At 40.0% G+C, this 21,200-nt stretch overlaps 1 protein-coding gene across 2 annotated transcripts in view; it reads left to right on the top strand.

Annotated features, from left to right (window-relative positions):
• The window catches only part of CDK19 (cyclin dependent kinase 19), a 173,150-nt gene extending 162,314 nt beyond the window's left edge, over positions 1-10,836 (top strand). For both annotated transcript variants that reach the window (XM_067546596.1, XM_067546595.1), the window contains 2 exons: positions 2,790-3,050; positions 6,461-10,836. In XM_067546596.1, coding sequence (XP_067402697.1) covers positions 2,790-3,050; positions 6,461-6,583 — 384 coding nt within the window. In that variant the 3' untranslated portion in view covers positions 6,584-10,836. The remainder of the gene's footprint in view (positions 1-2,789; positions 3,051-6,460) is intronic.
• The last annotated feature ends 10,364 nt before the right edge of the window (positions 10,837-21,200 follow it).

Below are 21,200 nucleotides of genomic sequence, written 5' to 3'. Positions count from 1 at the left end.
TTCACTGCTGCACTCCCAGTGTCTCACCTCAAGCAGCTGCTAGCAATTCCCCCAACCCTTCCCTTCTGCAGGGGATGCTTTGAACTATTTATGATCCTTTTGATATCTAGGCTCTGGCTTTGGCAAAATAGCAGTGTCACTTTTTTCTGGCACCTATTCCCAATTTAATAGCCCAGCTATTGTCCCTTTGAACTTATTTACCTAGAGTTTATCTCTGACCATTGTTTTGGTCTTTCTTACAACCCCTTCTAATTCAACTCCATGTAGTCAGACAGAATAATATCAGGCAGGTAAATTGAGGTACATATAATCATAAAAAATAATACAGTTATATCTGTCATTTGCCACACTGATATAACTTATTTCATCCAGGTAACTGGTAAAAATGACAAAGGCAAAAATACTCTTTTGCTGGTATAAGCTGGTATAAGCTAGAAGGGTTTGCCGCTGTAGCTATACTCGCGAGCTTTTCTAGTGTAGACTAGGCCTCAACCTCTTTCAAAAGCAATAAGAAGAGCAGCTGCAGATATCTCATACCAGCTAGGTAAACACCATGCCTCCCTTCTCCAATGCCAGAAGAAACATGGAATTCATGCCCTTCACTGAGAGACAGATCATTAGCCCCAGTTGTGAGATTTCTCGCTCTCGGTTTTTCATGCAGCCCAGGTTTCAACTTGGCAGCTGTGGGGATTGATAGTGAAAATGGTTCAGCTCATACCCAAGCACCCATACACAAAAATCACAAAATGTCAAATAATTGTTTAAAAAAAACCCACATGACAGTTTCAGCACTGTGGCATAAATGGGGTCTTAAATCTGACAATTCATTAGATCTTTAATAATGGTTTGATCTCCCTCTGTGAGATAATAAATAACTTCTTTTTTTTTTTTTTTTTTTAATAAGTTAAACTTCATTAACTTTAAATTTTTTTTAACGAGTTAGTTTGTTGATCTCCCCCGAAATAGTCACACACAGTTTCTATCTATAAGGAATACAGGCAATAGGATACATTCTTGACTTCAGTAGAAAGGAAAGAGAGATATAAGTCCTCCATGTAGATGCAAGACAGTATGAGCCTTTGTGCACTCCTAAATAAATACATTCTTGTGAATTTCATCTGGAGTGTAACTTGTGACATTGTCATGATGAATGGCAATCGATGCACACTTTAGTTTGAGGAAGCTACATAGCTTGTGATTAGTGAGTCTGCCAAGAAGTATGTGCAGAAGGCAATTGGTTGGAAAGACGTATGGGAAGTGAATAATGTAAATTTTCCATGAAGGTTGACCACATCTAAACACTGATAAATTGTTGCCTGGTTAAACAGACCCTGCACCTCCAAGACCCTGGGGGAACTGAAATTATTTCTGAATTTTATAAAGTTTTAAAGTATTTACCAAAAAGGGCTCAAACATTTCAGAGTTTTTATTTAAAATACATGGCTGTCAAAACTCAGACTGCAATAAAGATGTGGTTTTGTTTCTTTAAAGAGAGAGTTTTATATTCTACATAAACAACAAATAAAAATAGTCACTACTGCAGTCCCCTTGACCGCATGGGTGCCCGATAATCAGAGTCTTCTGCAGTGCTGGATGGCTCTGTTTCCTTACTGCTGAATATCTATGGAACTCTTGCTTACCACGCTCCAGTCTCCATTCTTTCAAATCCTTATGTCCCTGCTGCCAGACTGCCAGGTTCTTCTTTGCTCTCTGGCTCCCACATTCTGCATCCATATGTTTTGCCCTTTTTCTTTCTGCTTCTGGCTCCTTCCCTAAACTTTTATTTGCTACAAGGCACTAGTGTCTCTTTCAATTATCTTGCTTCCCTCTCTCCTTCTCTACCTTCAGCTACATTTTTCCTTCCTTCCCCTCATTCTTTGCAACCAGATCTTTCCTTTAGTCCTTTCACTGCCAGAAAATTCTGTCCTTCAACCCTCTGTCTCCAGGCAATCTGCTCTAACGAACTCTCTTCCTCTTGCCACCACCAAGACTCTGTGACACTGTACCTGGGGCACCATGCTTGGCCCTTTTCCCAGCATCCCTCCCATTGCAAGGTGGTTAAAGCATAGGATTGTAACTCACGAGTTGGGATATCTAGTCCCAGCTCTGCCACAGGTTTGCTGTGTAATCTTGGACAAGTCATTTAATCTGTCTGTGCTTCATTTGACTTCTTTCTAAAATGGAGATAATGCCACCTGCCTCACAGGATTGCTGTGAAGTTTCATTCACTAATATTTGGAAAGTTGTTTTGATTCTTGGGTGGAAGGTGCCACTGAAGTGCAAAGTATTATTACTTTATTATTGCTCAGCACTGCTACCTGCCTGCACTGCTGCAGCTTATTCACACCCGTTCATGATGTGACCACTACCATTTTCTCGATAGTTCCTTCCATCCTTCTCACTATTAACCTGATTATGATTGGATGCCCAGGGATAGGAGTTTCTAGATTGCCATTCAAGTTGCTTTTTCCTTAGCCCACTTTTTTTTTAAAAAATGAACCAGAAATAATTTTATTCTATTCCAAAATTTCAAACTCACAAAGTTTAAGTAACATTGAAATTCATCCATCCCTCCTCAGTTCACAAATATTTACCTGCAGCAACTAGCAGAATACTGAGAACAGGTGCTTCATTTACTTTGGTGCTCTTCACTACAGTCCAGCTGTGCTTTTGTCATGTGGATAGTTCTGACCCTGGTGTGGCTGAGGGAAAGCGGATGAGTTTGTGACACCAAATGTAAATAAATAATTCAGAAAAAAAGTTACCATCCCAGCTGTGCTTTCTCTTAGAATCAACAGCAGCAGAATCAACATCAGCAACAAACAGCACCTCAGCAGCAACAGCAAGCAGCACCTCAGCAACAGCAGCAGCAAAACAGTACCCAGACAAATGGGACTGCAGGAGGAGGTGGAGCAGGAGGAGGAGGTACTGGGGCAGGACTCCAGCACAGCCAGGACTCCAGCCTCAATCAGGTGCCTCCAAATAAGAAACCACGCATAGGGCCTTCAGGCACTAACTCAGGCGGGCCTGTCATGCCTTCAGATTATCAGGTACAGACTTCGTTACAACTTTTGTTACATTTAGGGGCAAGATGTATTCCACTGTAGAAGTTTCCTATTTTATAGTCAACTATTTCCACAGAATAAATTTACTTTAAATGAAGCTCATTATAACGGAATTGTGCATGCTCTAATATATTAGAACTGGGGACTTGAATTCTACTTCAGTATAAAAAAAAGTCACTGTGTCAGAGTTCGTTATAGATAGCTTTCACTCTCTGGTATTTATATAGATTTCAATGGCGTTTCCTTTGTTGTTCTCAGAATTTCCATATCATTCTAAAACATGCATAACTTTAGGAATGTGAGTAATCCCATTGAAGTCAGTGGGACTGCTTTCACATGCTGAAGTGTTTTGCTGGATTGAGTCCAGAGTACTCAGTACTTTGGAGGATTGACCCCCATGTGAGAAGCCGACGCTTTAAAAATGCTGAGTCACCAGCACATGCTCTTTGATTTAATTCCTGCACTTTCTGTTCCATGTCATAATGATAGATGGGACAATTCATATTCTGTTGTTTGCCCTAGTACCTTGATAACTGTTCTTTTAATCTTAAAGATCAACAACTTCAGTGACCCTATAGCATAGATTTATAAGTGCATATAGTGATTCCCATTTTATCTCTAAAATTCTTCCTGTGAGTGAACTCAAATGTGAATCTTCAAATGGAAGGTTTGTGAGATAGTTTGCAATGAACTGGTGTGGTGTTTTCCACTCAGTGTGCTCTCACTATAGCAACATTAGAATATATTAAATGAAAACAGTACTTCTGTGTTGCTTTTGAAGTTGCACATTTGTCTTGGTTTACTAGAATTAGAATGCTTTTCACTGAATAAGTGACATACAATGAAATAATTCAAAGCATTGTATGAACCAAACTCATGAATATTTGGGGAGATCACAAACATTTCAGACAAGACTCACTGAGCATCACCAGATAAATATTTTTCATTTTTAAAAAGTATGCCTGAAAACAAATCTTGTTTTCTTATCTCAAAAGATCATTGAAAATATGTCAGAATGAGAAGAGAGATGTTTTCGCAAGGATTCTAAATGCTATTGCTGAATAATTTTAGCAAGGACACCACTTTGATAAAAAGTCATCTCAGGCTCTTTTAAACCTTTCTTTTTACTCTAGAGCTTCTTTGACTTCCTAGTCCACCAATCCCCCTCCCCACATAATTGATTTCTGAATGCTAGACATTTTTCTTCCATTCCTAGTTTTCTTCCTGTATTGGAATGATTTTAAAGGTTGTGATGGCAATTTAGGAGTAACGACAACTCAGTCAGGTTTCTTTCCTGAAAAGTTCCAGAGTGGCTTGAGGTGTGGGCAAGTCCCTTTTTATGGCTGGCTGGCTTCTGTCCGTATTTTGTGGATTTTTGTGCTTCATTTGATGCTATTGACCATGGGATCCTTTGGAAAGTCTTGGATTCTAGGCAAGAGTTCCTCATTACAGGATTTTCTTGATTTAAATCTTACCTTTTGGGAAAATTAAATATAGCTCTTGTGATTGTTTTCTACCCAGCCTGTAGCCATTTGTTTTAGTGACCTCTCCACTCCAGGCTTTATTTTGACCCCTGTGCTGTTAATTATCTGTATGTTCCCATTACATCAGCTGTTAAATAGAAGAATCTGACTATCCATTTTTACACTTATATTTGGCTAGCTCTGGCTCTGGCTCCCTCTTAGTTCTAGCTGATTGTTTGTCTTATATCCAGAATGGAATGCCTGCAATTTGTCCAAGTCTGGAGTCAAAACAGAAATTTTCTTTTGTGAGACTAAAGTAAGCATAGCCTGGTTAAATGCATTCTTGTAGTCTTATGGCATGAATCTTATTCCATTAGATCTTATTCAAGATTAAAAGGAAAAATCATTTTGCTTTTGGGCTCATTTATCTTCTGGATTTAAATCTGTGGTGAACAATCATTTATTACTATTTAATAAAAGCACCTTTCATTCATTCTAAGAATGACAACTGTAATTCTTGGTTTACTTGTATGCGTGGCCTTGTTTTTTGTCTAACTTTGACTCTTATTTTTTCAGCACTCCAGTCCAAATTCTTTATTCATCTTCTTACTGGAGTCTAGATTAAGGTTTATTACAGCTGGTGACAACGTATTTGTTTATTTTTCTTCTTTGTTGGATGCCTGGATGTTAAATGTTAAGGCAACAGGATCAGGGCTTTGTAAAACAAAAGCTAAGATCAGGGGTACACAAGCATTTATTTGGTTTGAAGGCCAGATCTGATCATTCATACAGGACCTTGAAGTATGTGACATGAAAAGGGCTATCTGTTTTATACAGTGTATTATATGATATGATATATGCCACCAGGTTTTAACTTTTTATTGATAAGGAACTTGGAATGCATGAACAGATGAAGTCACTTTTTATTATGAATCTGCAAAATTCTGTATGTACAGAGTCAAATATTTTGAAATGCTTTAAGTAGTTGAGATCTGCACCAAACAAAGTGTTAAGATTAATGAATAACACAAATTTTTTCTGTTACAAGTTGCAAACCTGGTTTCACAACTCTGGAAATTTTAAGAGCAAATTCAGGGAATTAAACATTAAAGTGGTCTTGCACATGTGCACTCACTGGCATTTCTGAGTAAACATCTTTGTTTTCAGTAGATAGAGCACCAGAATAGGAGTCGAGACCTGTTCTAAGATGGTATTATTTTTTTGAATTCATCAAGTCTCTCCGCAGTCAGATGTTGGTATCTTTTAAGTCATATCCCCCATCTCTTCCTGATTCTTATCCTATCTCCTTTGGAACTGAATACATTGTATATCTATGTTTCCTATTTATTGTATCATTCTACCTCTGCATCTGACGAAGTGAACTGAGTCTCACGAAAGCTTATGCCTACAAAAATTAAATTTGTTAGTCTTTAAAGTGCCACAGAACTCTCGTTGTTTTTGCTGTATACAGACTAACACGGCTACCCCTCTGGGATTGCCCCTCTAGCAATTTAGAGAATGGGGGTTTGGAGCTGGCAGTCCCTTATATTTGTTTATTTAGTTAATGGTGGCATATAAATAACAAATAAAAATAGATATTTATTAAAAATAAATCCTGATATTTAGACATGGGATTAAGAAACAAGAAAGATGAATAGTTAGGAATGGGGTTCAATCACTTAAAATCATTTTAAAATTGTCTTGGATTGTAACCACTGTCTTTTTACGTGCTTGTCAAACACCTAGCACCATTTGGGCGCTATATCAATAATAACAATTTAATTATCATTCTGGTGACTCTTAATAGTAATGTTATTCAGTCACTTTCACTCAGTATTTTGATTTGAATGAACCTCTTACAGTTGAAAAGCTCCCTGAATCATTGTCCTAACTGACTGTTTTTAATTTCTTTTCCATTTTCTTTTTCTCCAGCACTCCAGTTCACGCCTGAGTTACCAAAGCAACATTCAGGGATCTTCTCAGTCCCAGAGTACAATGGGCTATTCCACATCATCTCAGCAGAGCTCTCAGTATCATCAGTCTCATAGGTACTGAGAGACCTACTAGACTGTGCTTAGAAAGGAATGGACTAAAAGTCAAAAGACTCCAGCAATATGAAGTTCCTAACAATGAGAAGAACCAAAAATGCAAACTGTGAGACAGATTTAAAATTCACAATTATAAAAGGAAAACTTTATTTACTGAAGATTTTTTTTCCAATGACTTTATTCCTTCTTTATTGCCATAAAGGAGATTCTTATGAAGTCCACTCTCCTCCCCTCCCCCCCATGCTTCCCTCGCATGTTTTCCATTGTGGTTACTCTAATGAAACCGTCTGATCTGAACCCAGCACTTAACTTCTTTAACCTCTGGAATTTTTGAAGGATTCCTGGTGCACCTTTCTCATGCTCTAGTGACCGCCATAAATCTCTTTTCAAATCTCTTTAATGGGATTTTAAAGTTTTAAAATCTTGAACTCCTAGGCTTTCAAGCTTGTATATAGTTAGTTTTATACTAGGCAAGCCAGTTTAGCTATACAAGTATAATGCACCTTTTTAAAGCACTATGTTTTTTTCACAGGATATTACGGTTTTGCTCATGGATGTCAAGAACAGCAAATTTTACTGTTCCAGAGTATTTTACTATTCTGTTTTTATTAGTCTAGTTTTCAGGCAAGATCTTAGGGGGAAAAAAAACAAAAAAACCCAACCCAAGTCTCTGCAACAGCTAATATGCTTCATGGTACTGGACTGAACACCAAACAGAAGTTTGTGAATGTTTCTTAAATCATTCATATTGAATTCCATACATAATATCACCATGTTCTGAGAAGTGTTGAATTAAGCATTATTTTAAACTAACGCATGATAGTTACATGAAAAGGAGTTGCTTTCAGAACACCATTTTGGAACTGAAGAATGGAATGGAATGTCATGTCTTCTCAGGCTGGGCACCAAAAAAGCCAGGAAAATGTATTTACTGTCCTAGGATCTCAGTAGGAGAGAGAGAGTGGTTGAGGACTTAAATTACTCCTTGTTTAAAAAAAACAAAACAAAAAACATTCTTTAATGTGTGTGGGAGCTCTATATATCTGGCTTCTCTGATGCAGTCTCCCGTCAGTTTCCATGAATGACAAAACTTTAAAGCATTATAAAATAAAAACAAATAATTGTCCATTTTTATATAAGATCATAAAATTTAAGAGGAATTGTATGTTTTGAAGAACATGTTGAAAATTGTCTGTTTTTCATGTTTAAAATGCAAATTCTTTATTCTTCACATTGCCGTGCTTAACCCAGATTAGTTACACCAGATGCGTTTGGTTGTACTGAAATGTTTCTTTTTCCCAAGAGCAAACATGTTGTGATTGTGCCTAAGGACCATAAGTGGATAGGTTACTGGCCATCTATCCCAGGCAAACAATGAGAGCTTGCAAGCATAATCTGGAGGATCATTGTCCAGCTTTCGGAGCCACAGTTATTCAGAGACACATAATGTATCATTTGGAGCAGCACTATTTTCTTTCACCGTTTAGAAATATGGCTGACAATTCTCATTGCACTAAAACTGGAAGGACATTCATGTACTTCAGAATGTTCCTAGCACCAGTCTTTTTAACTAATTGCTGGAGAAGAGGTCAAGAAAGGAGCATGTTATGTTTAATCAATGCATATTATGGACATTTACACTACACAGTGTGATGTCATGTTTAGCTGTGTTCTATCCTGAATCACGCAAGACTTTAGACATAACCACAATACATTCCACACTAAAATTGTGATAGAAACTAGACAGATGATAGATCCGTTTGCTCTGAAGAGAATGTTTTTTCATCCCATGTAGTCAAGAGTAATAAGTATTTCCATTGGGAGTGAGCTCTCAGTCAACTTTAATGCTTTTTTTCCTCCCACAAAAATGTTTTGCTTCCATGCCTTTTATGAACAGTTGGAAACCTGGTTTGGCCATAACAGCTGCCACAAGACATTGTTCCATTTGCTGATTACACCAGGCTTCTCTGGAAAGTGACTGAAGATAGCATTCACCCTAGAATGGTCAAGAGGTGATAAAAATGCAATTGCAAAGAAGCAATTTGAAGGAAAATATAAATTATTAGGACAAAACATCTCCTGTTGGATACTTTCCACCTTTATTCTTTGTGATACTACATGTTCTATGCTTCTGAGTAACTTCGTTGGCAGGAACTGATTTTAATTATTAGTAAATTTCTTTACCTGCAACATATCTGCAATCTTGCAATGTATCTGGGCTCAAAATCTTTCCCCAGATGCAAGTCCCCCACTCTTAATGATGTCGTGGAAGTCCCATGTCTATCTGAAGGAGAATTTGGCTCCCTGTCCTACAACAACCTTATTGGATATTCTTGTGACTGTCTTCCAATTTCCAGGCTCTTGACACACTGGTCCTTGTCTCCTCTCTTCTTTGTATCCCTCTGTCCTATCAAAACACCATTTACTATTGTAACATAATTGTCTAATGTTTGACCCCCTCCCACCTCCTTTATTCATCATCAAATTATTGATGATGGCAGGGGGACAAATCTGCTTGTGGTAAAGCTGGATTTGATAGTGCCAACAAAGCTAAATCATAGTGTAGGTTCGTCTATATATGGAGTGCAAAGATACACAGAATTATAATGTGCTTTAATTGAATGAGCTTCCATCCCCTAGAATGACTATCACCATTGTCTAAACTGAATAGATATTTCTGTATTTGCTATATCTAAATTGCTTGCTGTGCTTTAGCCCCTTGCAGTTTCTGTGCACGTGCAAAGCTGAGCTAACTCCTCCATAAATTACTCCTCCTTCAAAATAAAAGTAGAAAGGGGAATAAATAAAAGCAGTGATTACTGCTTTAAAATGTTTACTGTGCACGTTTGCTCGCTTTCTCTCTGTCAGTTGGTGTTTGATATTTGGCCTTTTCTGGTGAGCTATGTGTGAATTTCAGGGTAGATAGAAGCCAAGGTGAGAGAAACTTGTTTCAGGGGTAATTTCATGAGGAAAAATGCTCTTTGTATTGAGAGGTTAATCGTGTAATATGTTATGGGAACCCAGGACCATGTATATTTTTCTACCTGTGCAGTTTTGGTAATTGACACATTATTATTAACAGTTTTTGACCTTACCCATAACCTCTGTGGGCCCTCAAAAAGGTATTTCACACTGGCAACTAGAACTGGAAAGTCACATCAACTTGTTTGTTTTCTCATTCCTGTTCCCTTGGTGAAACAGTGGACAGTCAAATACTATCCTGCAATGTTTCTTGTCTGATTGTTGGAAAAGACAGGAGAGTGGGGAATGAGATTAGCAGCATAGTCTACATTGGTGAAGTTTATGTAGCACAAACTGCACAATGAACGAAGAATATTGTGAAAGCTGCCAGTCCTGCACTGTATCTGTGACACTGTATCTTTTGGGGAAAGGAAGAGCATTCTGAGGTGAGGATTGGGGGTAGCTTGAAGTATTCAAATATGTCTAATGTTTTATATAAACATATTGAAACTTAGTTCCCCTTCATAATCTTCAGTAATGGTACTTAAACACCATTAAGCAAGAATTGTTTTAGGATTAAGTATATGTATTGTACATAAGGCCATATGTAATCTTCTAAAAGTGTCGCCACACAGAAGCGATATGTATAACTATATGAAAAAAAATCCTTAATGCACTGTTATCTCCTAAATATTTAGTAGTAAATTAATACTATTTAATTTTTTTAAAAATCTGTCTTGTGTAGACACTAAAAAGTATTACACAATGTGGACTGAAGATGTCCTTTTTAACAGCAATTTAAAGAACTTTTTATATATGTAATGTAGTATACTTTTCAAATTGTTCTAGTTTGTATTCTCCCATGTTTACTATTTGTGGAAGTGTACTTGTTTCTCTTCAGGTTTTTTTATAATTTCCTGCACGCATCCTTCATTTTTGTAGTTTTAATTCTAGCTCTTTAATATGCTCTTCATGCTGCCACAAAGCTTTGCTGCTTTAGCTCTATGGTCGCCACATACAGCATTACCTATGCTGATGGCTTTGCAAAAACACACAAGACAATATTTGTTGCTCATTCTAGAGCTAAGAGTTTACTGCTTTTAAGTTGTCCTCATGGCACTCTTGAAATGACTGTTAAAACTAAACTATGAGTTAATTGCATTTATTTTATATTCTTGGTTGTCATGAAATTGAATTGACCTTGCTTCAGTGTGAATTTTTTTAATACAAATAATATACATTTGTAATAATAATAATAATAATAAAAGGTTCAAATCAAAGAAGTGTGCTGGAAAGTTGTAAACATTAGACTTTGGGTTACAAAAGAAGCAAAATGTATCTCAGAGCGGCAACCTGTAATTGTATTCAGATGTTTATGACATCATAAACCACACAAAACTGAGCTTGTAAAACCTCAAGGTTGGAATTAGAGCCTTTTAAAATACCCAAAAGGGTATTCCTATTTCGTATGTACAGAAATAGAATGAAGCTTTATGGAAAAACAAAACAGGTGGAATGGTCCTATCAAGGTTTGATACTCTCTCAAAAGTGATGTAGCATGCAGCTTGGATACCACTCACACAAGTATAAAACTACCAGCCTGGTGATCTTACATATTTGTCTTCTGAAAAAGCTGTGCATTCGGAGGCCAAGCCCCCCTGCTCCCCCACTTCTCTCCTCCTTAAAAAAAATCCCATTTCCAGGCCATCTTTGTATATAATGTTCCCAAGCAATCTAGGATGACAGTATGTTAGTTTGGAGAACATGAGCTAGGGAGCCCAGCTCTGTTTTTCAGTATGACTTTCTGTGCTTAGTTGGCTTGCATATTTTAATTCCATCAAATCACTTTTTCAGAGATGGTTGTTATACTGGCTTTTCCATAAACTGCACCCATTTTCTCCATCCCAGCTGTGTGTGAGAATAGCTGCCATTTACTTGCTTCTCCAGCCACGCTGAAAAAGAGGCTTGAATTTATGCTGTAACTCTTGGACAAGGTAAGAACTTACTGTACCCTTGTTGACTAAACTGCTGGCTTCCAGGAGATAAAGGGTGCTGTTTCCTGCTTCTTGATGCATCCAAGGATTAGATTTAATATGATGCATGCAAGCTATCACAGGTTTCTTTTATTTTGTGTCTGGATTGATGACTTGCATTTCCAGTGTGTAGCACCTTTCACCATCCCAAAATACTTTCCAGACTATATTTACAAATTATAGGAATCTCTTCAGCGAGCATTGCAAAGCAACTTCAACATCTGTGGTTATGTTTGTTCCTATTGATGAGAGTAGGGCTGGTTAGCCTGTGGGAGTAGACATAGTTATATGAAGGATTCTCTGGCTACATTATGCCATCTACTGTGTTTTTTCTCTTCAGCTTGCACTTGGTGGAGTGCAGCATCAGCAACAGCCTTTTGAAATCCCTGGCATATTGGAATGTTACAGCACTGTCTCAGAGATAATTCATCATTCCCAGCAGTGTGCTGAAGTTGAATGCCAGCTTTGGGGTCTGGCATTCTGTGTCAAAGAGCTCAGTTTAAGACTAATGATCTAAAGAGGAATCAGCCCCGCAGCATCCAGCCATTTATGGGTAAGGGCTGCAAAGCCAGTGTTTGAGACAAGCTCATGCTAACAGTTAGTACAAAGCGTAGGAGAGGCAACAAAAAGTGTCTTAAAAGAATATTTGTTGCTGACTGCAAAGATAAAAGTTCTGAACAGCAAATCAGGCTGAAACTTTAAAGGCAATAAATTGTTACCTCAGGTGGTTTTAAAAATACTGATGCAGGGGAGTGTGGAGATACTATTTGAAGTCAGTGCTGTCTGGAGGAATGAGCACTGATGGAGGAGTCAGGGTCCTGCATTAACACTTTGGTTCAGTTACTGACTCAGTGTGGCTTTGGGCAAGTCACTTCACCTTTGTCTGTTTCCCTGTTTATAAAATGGGGACAATACTTAAGTATCTCACTCTCAGTAGTGATTTGAGGATTAATTTCTGTACAGTACTTTGTAAATGTAAAGCACTACATAAACACTAGGTATTATTAACAAGAAGAAGGTCAGGGAAAGTGTGGGCCCCTTACAGAATGAGGGAGGCAACCTAGTGACAGATGATGTGGAAAAAGCTGAAGTACTCAATGCTTTTTTTGCCTTTGTCTTTAGAGACTGTCAGTTCCCAGACTATAGCACTGGGCAGCACAGAATGGGGAGGAGGTGAGCAGCCCTCAGTGCTGAAAGAACAGGTTCAGGACTATTTAAAAAGGCTGGACATGCACAAGTCCATGGAGCCGGATGCAATGCATCTGAGGGTGCTGAGGGAGTTGACTGATGTGATTGCAGAGCCATTGGCTATTATCTTTGAAAACTCGTGGTGATTGGATGGATGAATTTGGTCAAAAAAAAAAAAAAGCAGGGGGAAAGAGGAGGATCTGGGGAACTACAGACCAATCAGCCTCACCTCAATCCCTGGAAAAATCATGCAGCAAGTCCTCAAGGAATCCATTTTGAGGCACTTTGAAGAGAGGTGATCAGGAACAGTCAGCATGGCTTCACCAAGGGCAAGTCATGCATGACCAGCCTGATTGCCTTCTATGATGAGATGACTGGCTGTGTGGATGTGGGGAAAGCAGTGAATGTGATATACCTTGACTTTAGCAAAGCTTTTGATAGTCTCTCACAGTATTCTTATCAGCAAGTTGAAGTATGGGTTAGATGAATGGACTATAAGATGGATAGAAAGCTGACTAGATCATCAGGCTCAGCGGGTAGTGATCAACAGCTCGCTGTCTAGTTGGCAGCCGGTAACAAGCGGAATGCTCCAGGAGTCAGTGCTGGGGCTGGTTTTGTTCAACATCTTCATTAATGATCTGGAGGATGGGGTGGAGGTAACCCCAGCAAGTTTGCAGATGACACTAAGCTGGGGGGAGTGGTAGATACCCTGGAAGGCAGGAATAGGATACAGAGTGATCTAGACAAATTAGAGGATTGGGCCAAAAAAAAACTCTAATGAGGTTCAACAAGGACTAGTGCAGAGTCCTGCACTTAGGATGGAAGAAGCCCATATACAGCTACAGACTGGGGGACCGACTGGCTAGGCAGCAGTTCTGCAGAAAAGGACCTGGGAGTTATAGTGGACAAGAAGCTGGATATGAGTCAACAATCCAGGGGATTTGATAGCGGCTTTTAACTACCTGAAAGGGGGTTCCAGGGAGGATGGGGCTAGGCTGTTCTCGGTGGTGGCAGATGACAGAACAAGGAGCAACGGTCTCAAGTTGCAGGGCGGGAGGTCTAGGTTGGACATTAGGAAAAAGTTTTTTACTAGGAGGGTGGTGAAGCACTGGAATGGGTTACCTAGGGAGGTGGTGGAATCTCCATCCTTAGAGGTTTTTAAGCTGAGGCTTGACAAAGCCCTGGTTGGGATGATATAGCTGAGGTTAGTCCTGCTTTGAGCAGGGGGTTGGACTAGATGACCTCCTGAGGTCCCTTCCAAACCTAATCTTCTATGATTCTATGATTCTAATCTGCTTTTATTGCCAAGAACGGCATATTGGGCTGCATTAGTAGGAGCATTGCCAGCAGATGGAGGGAAGTGATTATTCCCCTCTATTTGGCACTGGTGAGGCCACATTTGGAGTATTGTGTCCAGTTCTGGGCCCCCCACTACAGAAAGTATGTGGACAAATTGGAGAGAGTCCAGCAGAGGGCAACAAAAATGATTACAGGGCTGGAGCACATGACTTATGAGGAGAGGCTGAGGGAACTGGGCTTGTTTAGTCTGCAGAAGAGAAGAATAAGGGGGGGATTTGATAGCAGCCTTTAACTACCTGAAAGGGGGTTCCAGGGAGGATGGAGCTAGGCTCTTCTTAGTGGTGGCAGATGACAGAACAAGGAGTAATGGTCTCAAGTTGCAGTGGGGATGGTAGATGTAGGTTGGATATTAGGAAAAGCTTTTTCACTTGGAGGGTGGTAAAGCACTGGAATGGGTTACTTAGGGAGATGAAGGAATCTCCATCCGTAGAGGTTTGTAAGTTGAGACTTGACAAAGCCCTGGCTGAGATGATTTAGTTGGGGCTGGTCCTGCTTTGAGCAGAGGGTTGGACTAGATGACCTCCTGAGGTCCCTTCCAACCCTAATCTTCTATGATTCTATAACTCAGTCTAGATAAACTCAGAACTTTAGCAAGCATTATTCCAGATGCCAACAAAGGATAATTTTGACCTGAAATATTACTTAACAGACATTGGTTTTCCATGAAAGTGAATTTCATGCCCTTCTTTTCCAGCACAGCAAATGTGATTCATTTTTGGTTTTTTTTTATAACTAGAAAGAAAAACATTTTATTGTTGCATCAAGACACTGCAGGGATTTATTTTTCATTTGTGAATGAAGTATTTATTAGTGCAACCATTATATTATAATGATTGAAACAACTCACGTAATTGTGAAGGATATGAGTACCAGGAATTTAGATACAATCAATGTATTTAGATACAATACAATACTGTGCAATTCCCAGAATTCTTATGCAACAATAGTATCCACAGTAAATGTTTTTAAAAGTCATAATCCTCATTGCCAGCATACATAATATTTTTTATTTAAGATAATTATATGAGAAACACTATCACAGGATCAATGTCTCTAGCTTTGAAAATAAACATCCTGGCATGCATGTGCTGTATTTGTGCGATACCATTTTCTGTAAGATTGTAGTCTTTGGAGTCCCTTAAATAGGGTGGAGAATTTGGAATGCTGTAAAATGCATACATATATTATGTGCATTCACCACATGGCTAAAAATGTTGTCTTCTCTTGGCTGTGATTGAAATAGTCAGCAAAGTATTCCCTGAGCTAAGTTGCCTTTAGATGCCATTCCATATCAATGCATTTTAGATGCCAATAAAACAGAATGAGTCAAATCGGTGCCTGAAATCAATTGTTACACAAGGGATATATTTGCCCCAGTAACAAGTTGGAGTCATGCTCTGTGGATGTAAATCTAAACTGGCAATGAAAGTTATTAAAACATAAGGACTCTCTCTTCTTTCATTTTTAAATGTGATATTTGAATCAGCAGTTTAAAAAAAAATTCAGATTTCTTCTGTTGGAAGACATACAACCTATGATATAAATGTGGTAATCATAATATGTTCTATACGCTCTCCATCCCACGAGGAACTGACAATACAAATAGTGTATTTAATGTATACATACAGGGGAAAGGACAATAGGGCCCAAATCTTGATTGGGGCACTCTGCGTGATATTGTCATGCAAATAACTGATCTCATCAAATTTTTCCAGTCTAAGTTAAAAAAAAAACTAAGTGACTTTGCATAAAGCAACTGTTCAACACTGAGAAGATGCATGCTATGCTGCAAAATAACCTCGTTAATTAATCTGAAAATTAGCCTCAAAGGAAGAACTTGCAAACTGACCAGGAACCATTGCAAATCTAAACCTTTAGAAGGAAAAGAATGTGGAAAAGGCAGGAAGACATGTCAGATATCTAAAGTTAGTGCTTAGTTGTACATTTTTACACTATTACTACACTGCCTCATACGCTAGCTATCACTGATAGCTTCTGTAAATGTAGTTGGTCATATTTTTGATTACAGGCCTGATCTTGCTCTCTGACGCATATAGCTTTAGTGTGAGTCCTGAGCCACGTTCAAGGGCAACATTGTAACAAATGTTAGAAATAATTATAAATCTCTTTAGAACATACTTTAACATCACAAAGAAAGCAAGACCCTCTATTTGTTAACATGTTGAAGAACAGTTAAGTATGGATTCTGTTGATTTTTGTTAGTGAATGCAATGCTAATTCCAGGGGCTAGATTAATAGCCCTGGAATCTGAAGTTCTTCTTTTATCTACACACCAGGCAACAGTGCAAACTTCCACACACCAAATAAGCAGTCTGGTACAGCTCTCTTTCTAGAGGGATAACCTCTAAGGATGAGAGGTTTTTCAGGCTCTATGATCATTCAGTCCTGAGTTTCCCAGCAAAGTTACTTATGTGATGTGGACACATAACCATTAGGCCATCAGTTCATTTCATATAAGCCACAGAAAAGACTCATAGACTCATAGTCTGTAAGGTCAGAGGGGACCATTATGATCATCTAGTCTGACCTCCTCTACAACGCAGGCCACAGAACTTCACCCATCTGCTCCTATAATAGACCCCTAACCTAAGACTGAGTTATTAAAGAGACCTAGAAGGCGAAAATCCATTACCAACACCATGTGGCCATCCGGTCTGTTGGGTAGTGATGTGAAACATTCGGAAATTCTCAGAGCTCGTCGTTGTTACTTGGGCTACACCGTATAAGCGCTCTGCAGTATAAACATACTAGTTTTTCACCAGTTTTAAAAATGATATAAAGTAAGTAGATTCCTAGGATATAATAACTTATACTCAAGTTATTTCTATTTCCAGCTATATATCCAGGATGTATTTTAATTGTGTTAATGGGGTCTGGTAGTGATACGCCAGAAAAAGCAAAGCTTTGAATAGTCTGTTTTGTCATCGGAACTCAGTGTGACTCATTAACAGGAAGAAAGCAAACAAAATCAGGCTTTCTCCCTTTGCTGTCCTGTTGCTTGTGCTGGCATTGGTTCTGCTGCAGGTTATTACAGTTATTATCAGACCATTGCATTATGAACTATAGTAATTCTTTTTGGAAACACTGAGGTTAAGTGGGAACTGTTTATTTTCGTACAGATGTAGCATCGCACTTGTAAAATGGACAAGGGCAAAGGTATGCAGTTTAACCTAATAGCCAACAACACGTTATTGGTCACAAATTATGCTTATTTAGCAGAAAGAACTCAACTCCCAGTCATGGACTGACTTATCCATGGCAAAAAGATTGCAGACATTGGTATCTGATCCTACCATCCATAAATGCTTAAATATTTGCATACAGTTAGGGATTTCCAAATGCTCCTCTCTGCTATAATGGCCACATCTGTTTACATCCTTCTGCATTTGGGGGGGCTCATCATGTCTCATAAGAATAGAAATGATTCCCCATCACTTAAGTAACAATAGGAAAACATACAACCATTCCAATGTGAATATACCTGTTGGGACATACCTCAGGTTGACATTAAATAGTGCTGTTAATATGGGGAATATTTTTAAAAAAACAAAACACCTTTGTGACAATCCTAGACAATAGCTTCAAGTAATGTCTGTTATCACACGGTCTGCTCGTAGAGCCGTAACTCTGTTTGATAGGTCTGAGTAATTCTGTGTTTCATGTTTACACGCCGGCTACGTGCTTTCATCTCGGAGAACCCAGTCTCACTGATAACATTATGTACGTGCAGTATATGGAGACATGCTCAGCTGTGGCTCGTTAATGTAAGTCTTGTAAAATACTTGTCAATGACCTGTGTGCACTTTCAGGCATGAGTGCCGTGCCATTCAGGGCAGAGAAGGGCATGTTAAGCAGTGGTTCTCCCCACACATGCCATATCCATATAGCAATCCCAGAGTGTCGTATTAATACACGGTATTTGTACTATTCCAGGACCTCATTGTCACAACAGCTCCATGCATAACAGTCATAATTAGGGTAAATCACATGCATTCTGCTTAAATCCCTTTATGGGGTAACTAATCATATCATTTGCATCTTGACTGTGGTCCATAGTTCCATGTAGCCCCAAATTGAACACCTTAAAATCTAATGATTAGTATTACAGTGCTCTCATCTCCCTTATGTAGATTGTGAAATTTTGATGCATGTATTATGAGGTACTTCGAGATCATTGCATGAAAATAATCTATGATAACCCCTTTACACTAACATGTAGAAGTCAAAAACACTTTTGCTTTTAGGCTCCAAGATTCCCCAGCAGGCAGAGCACAGTGTACATTTTCACTGTGGTTTGCTCATGCAAAATATGTTAAGATAGCTCCTAAATCATCCCATGTAATATAGCTGATGTGTTCATACCAAGACAGTTCACCATCATTTCTGCATGCTGAAGAGACACAATCAAAAAATTGTAATTGTTTCCTACTCATTCCTCTTATTCATGTGCCCAAATGTGTGTGTGTGTGGGGGGGGTTAAGACGTGGTCTGTTACCCAAAAATGTGATAAGAAAACAGGATACCCTCAACAGCCAAAATAACGAACTAAGTATAGCAACTCTTAACATTCATATATCAGCAAGGTTTCAGATATACACAATGTGTTTCAGCTTAGGATGCTCAAGGCCAGACATTCTCAAATGGGTAACATGAGAACTACTTTCAGCTATATACATGACCAGCTTCCATTTCTACAGTTACAAGAGGGTAAACCCATTACCTAAGCTAGGACTACTGTGCTGTAAGGCAAAAACACCCTCCATACTACAGCACTGGATGATCTGTATTACATGCAAATCACAGGCTCACAAGTTTCCATTTCATAATGGATGTTCACAAGCTGTTCTGGAAATTAAGATGCAACCTACATAACGGTTATTCTTTCAGCAGAGACTCTAATGCTGGGGATGGCTCGGGATGGCATAGAGAGACTTTCACTTCTGAATTGTCACTTTAGTGTCAGCCCATGCTAGCAGCGACTGCAAATTGTTACCATTGGATGGCTTTTTGGTAAGAACTGAGTGTGGAGGCAAAGTCCTATTCCCAATGGGCATTTGTCCACGTTACAGAAGCCAACTGGCACTAACTGGCATCCTTACTGGAAATCTCCGGAGAGAGACCATGTAGCAAGGCACTGTGGCCTTCCTCGGAGCCTGGGCCTGAGGAAGGGTCGTGATGCCCCTGCTGGGCAGAGCAGGGTCCTACAGGCCAAACTGCCTGGCAACAGAGGGGCGGAGCCAAGGCAGGAAGAGGAACTATAAAAGGCCGGCCTAGCAGCTCAGTAGGGAGGAAGCTGCCAGCAGCTGTTTGGAGCAACTGCCCCACCAAGCGGAGCCTCCTAAACCTGCCCTGATTGCCAGGCCCTAGTGACTTGGAGAGGGCCGCCAAGCCCTAGTGATTGAATGGGGCTGCCAGGCCCTAGTAGCTGAAACAAGCCACCTGAGACTCCTGGGTGGGAAATACCCCAAAGCCAGCCCTGAATTGGAGGAGCTGCCTGACACTGGGACTGTTGGGAGCTGACTGAACCCTATAGACCGGAAGAACCCCTGGGACCTGGAGGAGCTGCCCTCCCTGACAATGCAGAGGAGTTCCTGGACCTGCCGCTGGTTGACGGTGAGGAACTTGAGGGACTGCCGCTCGCCTTCTACCCCAGTGACCCAGAAGGAGACTGCTTCCTGCAGGAACCCGGGGACAGGGTGGGAGGAGGTGGCCCAGGGACAGCCAACTAGCAAGCAGCTGAGTCAGGGGTGAAACCCCATCAGCATGTTGCGGCTGGAGCCCCACTGACTCAGTGGCAAACAGCTGTGCCACTGATAGGGCCCTGGGCTGGGACACAGTGGAGTCGATTGGGCCTACGTCCCCCTCCCCCCTTCCCTAACCACCCCGGGAGGGAGTGCTACCTTCTGTGTTTGGGAGACAGAGGATCCCAAGCTCTACTGGCCCCGCCTGCCTGCAAGGCCAGGGGCCCCAGACTATTTTACTAGCCCCACCTGTGGGAAGGCCGGGGGCTGCTGACTGCCCAACCAGCCCTGCCTGGCTTGTGGGCCAGGGACTGTAGACTGCTTGCCTGCCATGCCCTGCCTGAGGGCCAGGGGCACCAGACCACTTGCTAGCCCGCCCCGCTGGCGGCCGGGGCTAAAGACTTGTAAACGGGCACTGGTTATTCCCCTAAAGGAAGGCACTATGGCCTTCCTCGGAGCCTGGGCCCAAGGAAGGATTGTGATGCCCTGGCTGGACCGTGCCACTGGCTTACAGACCAATACTGAAGAGTTATGAAAGTTCTCCAGGGTTCAGGTATTTGAGCTGATGGGGGAAGCTTGTACTGACATTATGTTGTACGTATTAAATATATTTAGAAAAGACTTCCATTTTCAGGACCTAATCTGATACATTTCAATAGTGCTTAATTCACAGTTCTAAAGAATGTATTAATTGAAACAAGTTAAAAGTCTAATAAAAATTCCAATTATATCCAAAGATCCTACAACCCACTAAGCACATAGAACATACAGAACACCAGAACATGCACCTTTAGTTACAAAATGCAACCTCAGCAAGTGATAAGAGATTTTGGGTGACAATTCATTTTAACTGTAAGAAATTAAAGCTGAAGCACTTGCAGCATGTCTTCCCAGCCAACAGAGCTGTGAGCGCAGGAGTGGGTCTGATATATTTTCCCCACCACATAATGTGTATGTAAATAGTTTTGATGTACAGTATTTATATGGAAATATGTTAACCTGTTTTCTTGTCTGTTCCATGGAGAGACTGGTCTATGATCAGGACAGTTCACCTGATTCTGGTAGAGTTGGAGGGAGGGCTTTGCCACTCAGATGCTTCCCCCATCTCAGCTGCAATTAATGTGACAAGCTTTATCCAAAAATCAGGTGGTAGAATGACAGGTGCCAGTTTTGAGTGGTCACCGAGTATGGTGAGTGGCTGACTGCTCCATATTGTGATCGTGGTTCCTGCTTTGATCAATTCTACTGAAGTTTCTGTGGTATTCTAATGTCAAAAGAACCATTTGTTCCTTCCTTTAAATCTTGTGCTGCCTTGTGCATG

This window comes from Emydura macquarii, unplaced genomic scaffold (assembly GCF_026122565.2).
Source record: "Emydura macquarii macquarii isolate MOO-44397 ecotype Brisbane River unplaced genomic scaffold, CSIRO-AGI_Emac_v2 contig_1146, whole genome shotgun sequence".
In the NCBI taxonomy this organism is placed as follows: Eukaryota; Metazoa; Chordata; order Testudines; family Chelidae; genus Emydura; species Emydura macquarii.
The sequence above is the reverse complement of the archived record's forward strand: the minus strand, read 5'-3'. Positions and strand labels throughout refer to the sequence as shown.